Source organism: Plectropomus leopardus, chromosome 14, assembly GCF_026936395.1.
Source record: "Plectropomus leopardus strain MGB_pleo_1.0 chromosome 14, ASM2693639v1, whole genome shotgun sequence".
Taxonomy (NCBI): Eukaryota; Metazoa; Chordata; class Actinopteri; order Perciformes; family Serranidae; genus Plectropomus; species Plectropomus leopardus.
Window position 1 is genome coordinate 19,861,364 of NC_142189.1, and position 13,853 is coordinate 19,875,216.

Below are 13,853 nucleotides of genomic sequence, written 5' to 3' on the forward strand. Positions count from 1 at the left end.
GCTTTACTATATTTCATAGTGGCAGACAGATCGATTCTAAATGCTGTATTTATTGGAGTTCTCATTACATTAGCAAAGTGGCCTCAGTAAGAAAGTGCTTTGAATGCTGCAATGCACCACTTGACCCAAAACTTTGTTGTACAGAGTCACTCATACATAAAAAAAACAAGCCTGACACTAAACCACAGAGGCTGTTGTACAACGCCAGGGACCTTCAGAAAACCTTCACTCTCCCTTTACTCTGATGAGGGGCAACAGATGAGTCTTTTTCTGAAGGATTAGGCCTTGTCACTTTTTGGCTGCCTTTGTATCCCCCCAGTCGCGTCAGACAAATTAAATGTAATCCCCCTGCTATTTAGATGACAAATTCTGTATGCGATTCTGTGGGGTTGTGCCCCTCTGTCTGGCCCGGGCTCCAACCTGCATGCCAAAGTTGTCAATCACAGCCTGGTAGTGCATGCAGTGGGGGAGGCAGCCAGGAATGCCAGCGCATAACAAAAATGCTTCGTTTATGTGACAGGGAGAAAAGGAGACAGGGTATTTTTTTTTAATTTTGTTGCTCAAGCTTCAGTCTGCACATTTTCCATTCATAAATGAGAATTGTGTTTCACGTTTCAGTAGGTAGTCAGTAACAGACAGCGTCTTTACTAAAAATGGAAGGATTGTAACTACTATACAACCTTAAGCATACTTAAGGTAAATTGGTATTTTTCAACCTGGGCCCTATTTTCCCATGTTTTTGTGTTTAAGTGATTTATGGAAACAACAATTTTTGAAATTGGTCCCGTATTGAGAGAGACAGCTCAAGCCGCAGCAGCAAAAGTGGTTTTTGTTCACTAAAAGTGCTTGTTTTAACCACTGACAGGCTCAGAAAGTTATTATAAGTGTTTTAAAACGTTACAGGAAAGACCCTGCAGAGAAATAAAAACTTTTTTATTACCTTATGCTAGTCTGTTTGTTATTGTGACCAAGTCTTGCTCAAGGAGAAATCTTGTTCTGAAATCTCGCAAGAGGTGACTTGTTGTAGGAAAAACAACAGTGGAAATGTTAGTGAGAGTTGGAGAGGAGTGCTGGAAAGAGTTTGTTGAGTTAAAGTACAGAAAGCGTAGCTTATTGTTATCTAAAACATTTTTATGTCATGGCTGAATATTTAGCTGATTTTGAAAATGGGGAAAAGTCTCTTAGATTTTAGATGCTGACTTATCCTTAAGCAAGATTTGGTTACACACACTAACAAAACAGACGGGATCAGCAAACCGTAGGAAAAATGTTTCATTTCTCAGTAGGGATCCTTTCTCTAATGTTGTCAGACAGTTATAACAATCTGAGCCTGTCAGTGGCAAAAAAAACACTAAGTGGACATAAATAGGAGTTGCACAGTTGCACTTGAGGATTACTGTACTTTGCAGTCTTTTCACCACTGCAGCTGTAGCAATACTGGGCCAATTTGTTGTCACATTGTTGTCTATATAACTCACTTAGACACAAAACCATGGGGAAATAGAGTACAGGTTCCATATAGTGAAGTTTCCCTTTAAATTCCTAAGAAATAACTCACAAACATTTGCACATGGCTTTGCTGAAAAGAGAAATGACAATACATGGTTGGCGTTAGTTGAGAGTGATACTGTCTCTACTCTTCTCCCCTGTAGCGACAGAGGCCCACATCAGCCAGTAACTCAGAAACAGAAGGATCGAAAGACAAGCCAGGACCTAAACAAGGTCAGGGAGACAGCACTCTGAGCTTGACTGCTGAGGAGGTAGGGCCTTAACAATGGCATTGTTTGTGACATGATGTGTGTGATTTTGTGAATTAAGACATTATTGGAATCTGAAAGTACAGTAACTCTTTAAAACGGTTTCAAATTCATCTTTTGTTCTCTTTCGCCAATAGATCAAAGTGCTGAGGAGGATAAAGGAAGAGTACGAGAGACGTGGAGGCTTTGTCAGGATCTTCCCCACTGCAGAAACATGGGAGCTCTACAGGTAAGCTGAGCCAAGAAGGAACCTACATATCACATGTAATCTCAAAGGGGTGTTTCTCTGTAATGGGACTCAATATTAATACTGTCTTCAAATAAGTAGGGGCACTTAGGCTAAAGTAATGCAATCAGAGCCTATAGCCAGACCGTACGACTCCTCTCGCCTGTCACTAATTGAACCAGCAGACTAAGGTGTAGCAACAGTCAGTATTTGTTGAACTCTGTGTATTATGTTCCAACAAAGGCTTATGTCGGACAGCGACTTTATGTTGAAACGGCGGCCCCTATTAGAGAGGAAGTCTGTTTTTGTGCTTCCAATTCATATTGTTATACGAGGATTTGTTGCTTGATTAGATCCATGGCTCTCTTAGCAGCAGGGATTTTGTGGCATATTTAAAAGCATATTATTGGGCGGTCTGGGGAATTACTGGTGCATTCAACAGCGGCTGCTTCCAGAGTAGCTATATCACAGCAGCCTTGTTTTTAACACATTTGCCGCAAATAAAGAGGCCGAGGCTCATCGGGGATCCTGCCTTTATGATTATTATGATTTGCTTATTATCTTCTCCTCTCAGTGGATATCTGGAGTCCAAGACATCAATGAACTACATGCTGGCAAACAGACTTTTCCATGGAAGGTAAGCATTTCCATTGTGGTCGGGAATTGGGGAATAAATCTCTCCATCAGTTTGTGGAAACGTTTGGATTCTAACGTGGCGTTTGTTTGGTCTCTCGATTGGATAGGTGAGAGCTGAACAGCTGAAGAGACGTTGTACAGTCAACTTTTCCAGCGCGCCCGATGTCTATGTGGCATTGTGGCGTCGATTTGGGGGCAGGAGGGGAAAGACGATTATAGATGAACTGTGCCTTTTTTTTTTGTTGAACCACATTTTTGTTATTGTAATACAGCATGCATTTATGTCATTTGAATCAGTATGGGCTTTCAAGTTTTAAACCGCAGCTTTGACTATTGCTCAATGTTGTCTGGCCGATTTGGCCCCCAACTAAGCCCATTTATGATTTTTCCGTATTCGTTAGGTAGCCAGATTAAGGGAACGTTTGTTGCTATAAGACCTCAGTTGCTGTTATTATTTGCCATTTATCCTTTCTCCTTTGGACCATCGCTGTCTCTCACATCAACTTCTGGACAAGCTACACACTAATCTTTTTGAGAGCTGGCTCCAGTTAAAGTTGAAATTTATAACTTTTGCTCTGCTTTGTAATTGTTGTTGATACACATATAAATCATTACAGTTGTTGTTATTACCATTGTGTTGACACGTCATGTGCTGTCTCTCAGGAATGTGAACGGGAATGTGCAGCTGCAGGTGGACGCTGTCCATGGCTGTCACGTTGTCCAGTACGAGAGGAAGCTGCTGTCTCTGGAGGCACGTAAGAGGAGACAACGCCACCTGACTCATCGCTCTGCTGAAAGGAAGAAGAAATTGGGTAGGTCTGATGTGTTCTGCCGCAATTCAGGAAACAGCTTTTTTTTCTATAACTGAGGCGAGTGCAGCTAAGTAGGACAACAACACACGCTAATGCATGTTTGTTTCCAATAAATAACTCCCCTGTGTCACGGTAAGGTTGGCCAAATATGACTATAAATGACTTCATTTCTTTGCAGCAACAATAGAAACCCTATTTTGAGTGCATGCGTTTATTTTATCCAAAATGCCGGTGATGCAACGAACATTTGTCTTCCCTTTGCAACGCTGCATACCTCAGGGAAGGAATCCAAGGCCTCCCCGATGGAGACCAGCAGTCAGGAGGGAGAGGAGTGTGCCCAGGAGGAAAGAGAGGAGGTGAAACAAGCTCTCGAGCCAGTCTCACACAGGGCGTTGGGAGCAGAGCAAAGAAAACAAGTGGCCACACCATTGGAGTGCTGCCACGGTGAGGCTCTGTCCAGCTCAGAGGCAGCCACGCACAATGCCAGGCCCAGAGTCAACCTGCTCAACATCCTTCAGCAGGGGTGGGACCTCAGGTCAGTCTGTGTTCTGGGCCGCTCCTCTCATCTGTCTCCCTCACTTTATTTTCTTCTCAATCCTTCCCTATTTAAAAAGGAGAAATATGAAGTGCACTAATACACCTATCAAAGAGGATAACAAGAAATTAAAGACCTCCATACAGATGTTCTGTTTTGATCAGTTTGTTTGAGCATTACTTTTATGTACTACTACCTGCATCAATATGTTTCTTTGCTCACCACGGGTGGATCTACTGTCTGTGACTTGCTTTCTAAATTTTGGGTCAACTAATGTAATTTCATGTTTTTTTTGTGCCAGAGAGTCTAAAGTGCTACCACAATGAGGTGGAAGGTTCCTCAGTAGCAGTTTGAGGAGTTTCAGTCATAGGGCGAATAATAAAAAATTGTCGATCCAGTCCACGCTGATCGACAGATAAGAGAAACAGGTGCTGCGGGAGGGAGTGAAAACAAACTTTTAGACCCAGCACAATGTACGGTAAAGCCTGGAGCTCTGCAGCTTTCTGTCAAAAGTGCCTACTTCTCGCAGACGGCTCATTTGCACTGATTACTTTCAATGTTTACTGTATTATTTTTGACCTGAATGCTGTAGAATCTCCCACTGAAACCCACTGTGGTGTGTCACTGTGTCCTGTTGTTGTTGTCCATCAGTATTGGTGTGTTGCAAACCAACTTCCCTGTAAGGGACAACTGAGATACTTTGAACTTTAAGTGCTAAGGTTCATAATTGTTGTTCAAGAAAGCTAAATATTGTTACCTTTTTTTCCATAAATACTAACCTATTCTCTGGTAGCTACAGATTGAATTTTAACTGAGTGAGGATTGAAGGGAGTTGTGTCAAAATGATATCAACATTACAGTTTTCAGAGTATAAAAACATCCTCACTTTTTATGTATTCTTCAGTACAAATAAGGATATCATATTTCTATATACTGTCATATGACACACTTTACATACTGATATTCCCAGGTGCAACAAAAGCTGTGGTCTGATGTTGATTTTAAAAGTGTGCCTGAAATTATAATTTGAGGTGGAATTACAAAAACAAGTCTGAGTTTGTAGAAATTCCTCAGTGCTTGCCAGGAGTGCGCATGAAGCAGGGAAATTATAGTACAGCATATCATTGTTTGTGTTTGACAGATTTTTCCAAAACACTTTTTTTTTTTTTTACTACAGTGTTCTGACAGTTCTTTTTCTAGGTTCATCCAGTTTATTTTTCTGATACCATTGAAGGACAAGATACTCTGTGTTTCAACAACTTTTGGCTGAAAGCAATACATACCTTCATCGTTGCTCTCTCTCTCTCTTTTTTTCTTTTCTGGATGACATGTCAGCTAATGAGCGTGTGAATGAGAATAACTGCTTGTTTTTTGTGTTGTAACAGATGTATCACATATTCCAATGCCACAAGCAGAGGACTTAGTGAAAAATGTTAATTATGAACTGTTGATCTGTCTTTCCAGTGCCTTACCTATGCAATTCTTGATTTTCCTCTCTCTCCTCTCCAGTAAAGTGCAGGCCCGGATGGCCTTTTCCTCATACCTGCAGCGAGTGCAGCAAAGACTGTTGGCAGAAAGCAGGGCCAACACCATCCCAGCTTGGCCAGACAAGGACAACGACCAAATGGTACAACCATTTTAAATCTACTTTTCCCAATAAATGGACATGGATGGAATACCCTGGGGCATTGTTTCCCCTTGTATGTATATGTATGCCAGATTTCCTCTAATTAGTATTATTCTGTTACTCATATGTACCCTGGCTGTAGCTGAAATGTGTACGAGGCATTTTGTGGCCACATCTAAGGAAAACGTGGTCTGTATAAGAGTGAGCCTGATTGGAAAGTCTGCATTGTTATGGCATACATCATCATCATCATCAGTGGCCTCAAACCTTTTGGGAAAATCAATGTAAATTCAAGTCGGTTTCTAGGCTGTTACATTCAAAGCTCTCAGTGTTTTGAAAGGCGGCGAAAACACAGGCAGCTTGAAGAGGTGCAGCTGGATGAGTCAGCGATTCAGGGAAGTGATAATAAAATATTTCTCCTCAATGTTTTGTTTTTGTCTGCACAGGAGCTGGTGATTCGCTTCCTGAGAAGAGCCGCCAGTAACCTTCAACAAGACATTAAGGTGGTCTTGCCCAGTCGCCAGCTTCCACTCCAAGACCGCAGACGCATCCTGTCCCACCAGCTAGGAGAGTTTATCCACTGTTACAATAAGGTGCCCAGACTTCACCACTGAATCGCATGTCTGAGACATGATGCAAACATGGATAACATTATGCACATTGAGTAAACCTGCCGCCTGATACTTTCCTATCTTCTCAGGAGACTGAACATATGGTGAAAAAACAGGAGAGCAGCAAAGAGGATCATTGTGTAAACCCGAGTGTGTTTGAGGAGTACATCACTGCAGCGAGGTTAGTGAATTGGCAAGTCCACTGACTATTGTTCAGTGCTTGGCTCCCTACTGTTCCCCTTATATATGCTACTGACTGAAGAGTGATCTCAATCTGCTATACACATTTATCTTCTTTTCTTTCAACAGTGAAAACGATCTGGAGGAAGTACTGACATTCTACACACAGAAAAATAAATCAGCCACCGTCTTCCTCGGAACAAAAGTCAGGAGCGTTAAGAAAGACGTTCATGAAGTAAACGCCTCAGGAGATTCAAGCAACTGTGAGAATTCCAAAAGTGAGTTCCTCCTGTGTGTTTTTTTCCACATTTTTTTTCAGAAGGTCTGTTTTATGTTTAATATTTTATCTTTCAAGCACAGTAAACAGGAATTATTTAGATTTGTAAACCCAAAAAAAGTAAAGGGAAAAAAAGGTTGAGTCATCAGGGGTAAAGAAAAGGTCAGCTTCAAACGATTAGCGCTCATCGGGGGGAAAACAAATGTGTGTCAGAGCTGAGGAATGGCTAACCGATGATAAAGGAAGCTCTGGCTTCTTTCTTGCTTTGAACAGCTCTGCCTGTGGCCAAAAAGGATTCCAGCGCTTCAGAGTCCTCGCTCTCCACAGGGAAAGTCAGCAGTGACCCAGACATGAAGGCCACGGAGAGTCAGCCTTCTGTCCGCACTGATGACCAACACGCAGCATTTAGAGCTGGTAAAATCCAGCCAGAGGTCCAGGCCTCTCAGCACTGCTCCAGCTTTCCTGTCACTTTAGAATGCTCACATATTCATCCGCAGCACTGCTCCTCTGCCCCAACGTCCCTGCCTCTCCATTGTCCGCCACCACCGCCACCTCCTCAGCCACCGTCCTATGCACAGTCCTTGGCAAAGTCTCAGTTCTGCCATTCTGAGACTCTATCTGACCCTCCTGCGTACACTCCTGCCCTGGTGGTCACGCAGCCGCCGAGAGCAATGTGGACAGCTGTTTCCACTGGCTACAACACAGTCTGTACTGGGCAGCCAACCCAGGTGCTCAGAAGGATTCAGTCCTTTACCTCATCAACGCCCAGCTCTGGAGCCGCCTCTTCCATCCCGAGTGCCACGCACATCTATAGCCAGAAGCTCTCCAGACCCACCTCTGCAGGCCAAGGTAAACTCCAGGGTTCCCACGCTCATGAAATTCCTGAAAAAATTATGGAATTTGAAAAAACTTTTTCTAAGCCTGGAAATGGTTTGGAGTGAACAGAATGTTTTGGAAAAGTTTTTAATATACGTTGTTTTGGCTATCTTTTAAAATATGTTCCTAATATTTAAAATCTAGTGCTGCACTGCATGGCCGTTGAAACGTCACTAGAGTCTATACACATAGAACAGACAAGCACCACATCATTGTGAAGGCTGTGCCCATTTTGGGGGGGAAACGAACATGCTGTCACATCAGGGGAGAAACTGGTAAATGCCAAAAAGCTGTCATGTAGCAGGTTAACGAAGGGTTTCACACTGAGATTTTAGGACATAAGATATGTGAATAGTCACTGGGAACTACTTGAATAAAGTCATAGACATGGGGTGAAATATTTTGGAAAAGTTATGGAAATGTATTCGTAAAAAGGTTTGGGAATGCTGAAACTCTCTATTCGGCATGCTGTTGTTTATCAAATTCAGTTTCGTGTTCCTACAGTTGTCTTTTGTTATTCTGTGTGTCAGTGATCAAGAGGAGCAGTTCCAGTAAGCTGAAGTCAAACTCAGCTGGGACACTGAAGGAGCTAAACTCCCTGTCTTCCCAGGCCCAGTCTAACCAGCAGGCCTTCATCTCAGCCCTGCAAAAGCTGGCTGACAAGCAGGTTGCTCGCCACTATGCCAGCTCCAGTCACATCAACCTGCTGACACAGCACGTGAGTTCATTATGTTCTTACCTCCACAGCCCACTGAGCCAGCAGCTACGCCCACCTGGAGCAGGAAGCTCCATTGTGCTAGCAAGTTATGTTGAGTTGTTAAGCAACTGTAAACTGATCTGTTTCATGTAAGGAAGAAGAATCTGGGCCCCACTGCAGTAGTCTCTCACTGTGAGGTCTCTGATATTTCTCTTTGTTGATGCGTAAACCTGGCTCTGACCCCATGCTGATTGGCGGCATCTCGCTGCTCATTCGTTCAGCAGACCCGTTGGAGCCGGAGGGTCTGCTGCCTCGCACCGTGCACCTTCCTCCCTCAGTCCTCAGCTCGCCTGCAGTCTGTGGGCTGGGGTTGGTGCGGGGGTGGGTCTGGAACCGGGGTTTGAAGCTGGCTGGCCTAAACAGTGGTGAGCCGCATCGAGCCTCCGCTCTGTGTGAGGTCTCATTATCAGATGCACCATGGGGGAGTGATTTCTGTTGATACTTAACAAGCAGCCACTTTTTTGTGGTAATTGATGCTTATAAATAGAGGAATGTAGCAAATTGGCACCGAGCAGAGAGGCGGCAGCTCCGTTGGCTCCATCACCACTTTCTCCTATATTCCCCAGAGGTTTGTCATTCGGCGTCGTGGGGAGCCCCTCAACCTTTCCTTTCTCCTCCTCTTTCACCTCCTCTGCCTCACTGGATTTTTTCTGTCAAGGTTTTTTGTGATGGCACCAGACCACACAGACTGCAGATTTTACAGCTTCCTTCTGACTGTACATTATTCTGTCTATCTGAAAGGTGTTTGCTGTATTTCTTATGAGTAGTTAATCCTGGGCATGGCAGCAGTTTATTTTGCAGAGTAAAATAGTCCAGTGTTTTGCACTTAAAGGCTCAGAGTGCATTTTGTGTTTTTCTTAGGGCTCAGATTTGAAGTCATTAAATCACTCGTGGACTCAATGGAGAACGTTGTAAACACGAACAACACCCTGTTGCACTAGCTGACCTTTAAGGTTTAAGTAATTACTCACTCTCATGCTCAACCACATGTACACAAAACAAACTAAAACTGAGTAAAGCCAGGCATAGTCACCTTTAATGAAATGAATATACTCCTACGCTGTGGTGCGTGGATACGAATCCTTCCAGCATGTGTGTATGTTCATGTCCAGTGCATTATTATAAGACGCTCTTGAAATATTGGGCCTCAAGCGGGATGTGAAAAATGAACAAATTTTTCCTTATTTTTGTTCTAATCCACAGTTTGTTCTTATTTTGTTTGTACCCACTAATTTCTTGATTCACCAGTATTTTCGTAGTTTTTCTATTCACTTACGTGAGGGAAAATTTGGTAGCGCCTTAAATTACGCTCCTTATAATAAGCATTAGATAATATGTAATAAGCATCTTGTAGGCCTTATAAAATCCTTATTAACATTATTATGTATTAATAAGACAACAATAAGTCTTAACAATATCATTACAATCATGTCTATTGTTAGATTATAAGACATGTATAAGCACTTATATGAAACTTTTATGAAAAGCCTTATGAGTTATGAATTGTTTATAATAGTAATCATGTATTGAATTTAAATAACCTATCTATTATGCAACTGTTAAACCTTTACTAAGCTTTTTTTGTTGCTTTATTTAGATTAATACATTCTTTGTTATGCATTTATTAATAGTTTATTTAAAAAGTTACTGAGAATTGAGTTTTTTGTGATCAAGAGCACAAAAACATTTAGTTTTCGCTGTCCACATTTAGTTTTCGCTGTTTCGCTGTTAAACTTGAGGAACATAACAAAATGCCTGAATATCATCATATTCAGATGATTATGTTTTAGAGGCTTTATAATGATTAAATTATTAAATTTGTGGGCTAAATAAATGCTGCTTTTCTTGGTCCATTGATCCCATTATTGTAATTTCAGTTACTGTGCATCCCTCTGCTGACCAGTGCTGGAATGTAACTTAGTAAATTTACCCACATAATGTACTCAAGTACAATTTGAGGCACTTTTGCTTTTGTATTCTAATTTCATGCAACTTTATACTTTTACTCCATTACATTACCCTTCAGTAGGAAATATTGTAGTTCCTACTCCACTAGAAATTATTTGTTAAAGAGCTATTTGTGATGGTAGACAGTGGTGGAGGAGGTACCTGAAAGCCAAACTTGAGTAAAAGATATTTGGCTTTGGTTCAAGTTAAAATCTCCTATCAGAAGTTACTTGAATTTAAGTCTTACAGTATCTGATATTTCCTGTACTTTAGTATCAAAAGTAATGTCAACATTAAATGTACTGAAGTATTAAAAGTAAAAGTACAAGTAAATGCTGTCAATGAAAAAGAAAGCGGCAAGAAATTCTGAGGAGAATGAAGTTTATTTTTTCACAACATATACCAACCTCAAAATTGAGCCAACATTACACATTACACTACACAAAAACAAGGCCTTCTTTTTAACTTAATGGATTTAAAGAACAAAATCTAGTTTCCCTTTGTTCCCACTCCTTCATTCATCTGTCCTCCCGTCCTTCCCTATTTTGTAATTAGTATATACAATGCTTAGGGGAAACAGGAGAGCAAAAGTACATATTTTATTCAGGAAATATAGTGGAGTAAAGGTGAAAGTTGACAGAAATATAAAAACTCAAGAGAAGTATAGATACTCCTAAAACATACTTGAGCATTGTAACAAAGAATTATTATTATTTGTAAACATTACGCCACACATGGGAGATACGCTTGTCTTATCTCTTTGCATTATTTATGACATTTCATCCAAAAGCCCAGCAATATTGGCACCCACGTGTGTTTTCATTGAGTCCATTTAAATCAGTTTGAAAGAAAATGCCCAGCCTACCTTAATAAGTATCTTAGAGCCAAGGCTGTGTAACACCACGCTGACACATATTTCATGCTGTACAAGCCTTGGCAGCTTTACAATTTTCCCATTGGACTATTTAGTGCACAGGAGAAAATAAAGTAAATAAAACGCCACAGCTGTATAATTTATTCTCCCATTAGCTTCCACCGGACATTATTCCCAGGGTAGCACAGAGCAGCACAGAGGTGCAGTTGTTACAGTCGTCCTGATGTGGTTGTAAACAGAGTTTGATTTTGATGATAGCTGATTCTGTCAGAGACGGAGACGGGGTTGGGGGTGGTGGAGAAGTGGGACCACCTGGATTTAGTGCTGAGTGGAGACTAGCTGTGCCATGTGCTGTATGTACATTTCACATGTCTGCCCCCAGAGACAAGAGAATGAAGTGGTCAGTGAAGGGAGGAGCACAATATGAGTGCTTATTCATCAAACAGTTATTTTGCTGTAGATGCTGAAAGTTGTAATGGGAAGTTTGGTTTTAGTGACTGTATTTGCCATTGATTTAGTCAGTGAATACCCATGTATAGCTGATATAGTAAACGTAAAAAAATGAGCTGAAATTGGTTTGAATTCAACCATCTGTTTAAGTTTTCCCCTCTGCCCACAGTTGACCAACCTGAACCTGGCAAACAGGATGCTGGGCAGAGAGAGCGCCACACTGAACCCTAAAGTGCGGCATGCTGCTGCTACAACCCAAGGGCCAGTGAAAGCTGTCCACACTGGAACAGAACTATGTAGCAGCACAGGGTGAGTCCAAAAATGTGACATATGCACGGAAAATTTTGGGGGTGTAAAAAAAAATCTTTAATGCATAACTCGGGGTGAAAATTGCATTTTAAAAATACTTTTTTCTGCAGTACACCTAAGGATGCACAGAGTGGGTGTTGGAAATTGTGTGACTAATCCTTATTGAAGAAAGTGTCTTCTTTAGAAAGTCATTAAAAATTCAGTGTTTTCACATTTACTTTTATTCATCACGCTGGGCTGCTCACTTAGTTTTGAGTGCCTCAACATTCCTCGTCCTCATGCTATCTTAGATAAAGATGATTCCAATGGGTTTTAAAAAAGGATCCATGTTGAATTTTTAGTAAAGCATGATAGCATCAGCAGTCTTGTTTATTTTTCCTACATAAATCATATTCATTCAACTTTTTTTTGACTCTACATTGTTTCCCCTGGTAATAAACGCCCCACCTGTAGTGGTCCTATGCTCCCCACAGTTTGTGTACTACTACACCGAACACCGTTTGAGTATCCGTGTGTGTGGATGGAGAACTTGTTTAGATACAGCTAATCAAAAACAACAAACAAATGTGATTTTACTCATGAACTGTACTACTGTGAATCAAATTTTTCATAAAGCAGTATCATCAGCATTCTATGAAAAATATTGTTTAAATAAGTTTGACTTTATTTTTGTGTGGAAATTGTTACAGGTCCCTCCCTTTGATCCCACTTTTGCATTTAGCACACACCACACCTCTGGGCCCATATAAGTACTCCAGTGCCCCTTATGGTCAGATTTCACCATTGTGCTCAAGTGCACTATTTATCCGCCCTCCCCCAAGGCAGCAGAGAAGGAATAGTGCACCACAGTCTCAATGGGGTTCACTGCCAAGGAAAACAGCATATATCTCCTCTGAGAGCCTTGAGTCTGAAATGCTGCACTGATGTACACCAACACAGACGTTGTAGTTAGTATTAAGAGTCATTGTTTTTCAGAGTCTGTTATAAGGTGGAAAGAGTCCAAAAACTACAGTTGAGTTGCTTTTTTTATTTACTTTTGAGATTGAGGCAGTTCACCTATCAAGTATTATACACGTTGGCCAAATGAATGTCCTGAGGATTTTCTGTGTAATCAACTTAACACAGGTCTTTACTGTAGACACTTAGATTGTGGTAGTGTATTTGGTCACACTCAATAGAATCTAAATGCTTTTTTAATGGTCTCTGATGAATTTTTAGATTGAAGATTGTTGGTCTTTGGAAAAGGATTGCTGAGTGCCAACGCTCCTCTGGGCAGGCTAGTTCAATACATGCCTTGGAAATGGGCATTTTGCATTCGTTTTAATAGTGCTTTGTGGAGCTAAGTAACACTAGAATTGGCTGCTGAGTGCCGGCAGTGTGTGAAGCATGCTGGCAGCATGAAACATTGCGTTGGCGGGGCGGAGGCGGTGGTGAGGGGGGCAGTGTCAACACCCACGTAGTCTGTCTGCTCCAGACTCTGCAACTATTGACAACCCCCCCCCAACACCATGCCTCCTCACCCCATATCTCACTCCTCTCACATTGCCCTGAGGAGAGAAGGAAGGAAACGGGACAGAATATGATCACATGGTCATGCTCTTTGGTACCCTGCCAGGATGATAACACGGCTATTTGAAGGTTAAATTCACTGAGGGGTAACTAAGCATTCAATGCTCGCTCCAGTTTTATTTTTGTCCTGATATGTGAGTGACAATGTCTCAGACAGCTTGGCCTTGATCTTGGGCTCTGTTTTTCCAGTCCTGCCCTTCCTTATGTATCGAGCTGTCAGGGAATTCCAGGAATGTCTGGCCTTCTTTTCCCTTTTTAAAATGTTTTTATTTCCACAAACTGAGAGGAGCAATTTAATAGAATTTATAATTTTGCGGATAGCCTCACGTAGCTTTTATATATGATACTGGGGAAACAGAAGTCACCTTTTGATCTCCCATATAAATTTAAACCTCTAATGCTTTGATTGG

General features: G+C 41.5%; 1 protein-coding gene across 4 annotated transcripts in view; it reads left to right on the forward strand.

Annotated features, from left to right (window-relative positions):
• Positions 1–13,853, forward strand: part of ttll5 (tubulin tyrosine ligase-like family, member 5) — a 65,376-nt gene that overhangs the window by 30,652 nt on the left and 20,871 nt on the right. For all 4 annotated transcript variants that reach the window (XM_088087813.1, XM_088087814.1, XM_042500315.2 and 1 more), the window contains exons 16-27: positions 1,653–1,760; positions 1,895–1,986; positions 2,558–2,620; positions 3,283–3,431; positions 3,711–3,966; positions 5,476–5,593; positions 6,040–6,186; positions 6,294–6,385; positions 6,514–6,662; positions 6,935–7,510; positions 8,068–8,255; positions 11,735–11,874. In XM_088087813.1, coding sequence (XP_087943939.1) covers positions 1,653–1,760; positions 1,895–1,986; positions 2,558–2,620; positions 3,283–3,431; positions 3,711–3,966; positions 5,476–5,593; positions 6,040–6,186; positions 6,294–6,385; positions 6,514–6,662; positions 6,935–7,510; positions 8,068–8,255; positions 11,735–11,874 — 2,078 coding nt within the window. The remainder of the gene's footprint in view (positions 1–1,652; positions 1,761–1,894; positions 1,987–2,557; positions 2,621–3,282; positions 3,432–3,710; positions 3,967–5,475; positions 5,594–6,039; positions 6,187–6,293; positions 6,386–6,513; positions 6,663–6,934; positions 7,511–8,067; positions 8,256–11,734; positions 11,875–13,853) is intronic.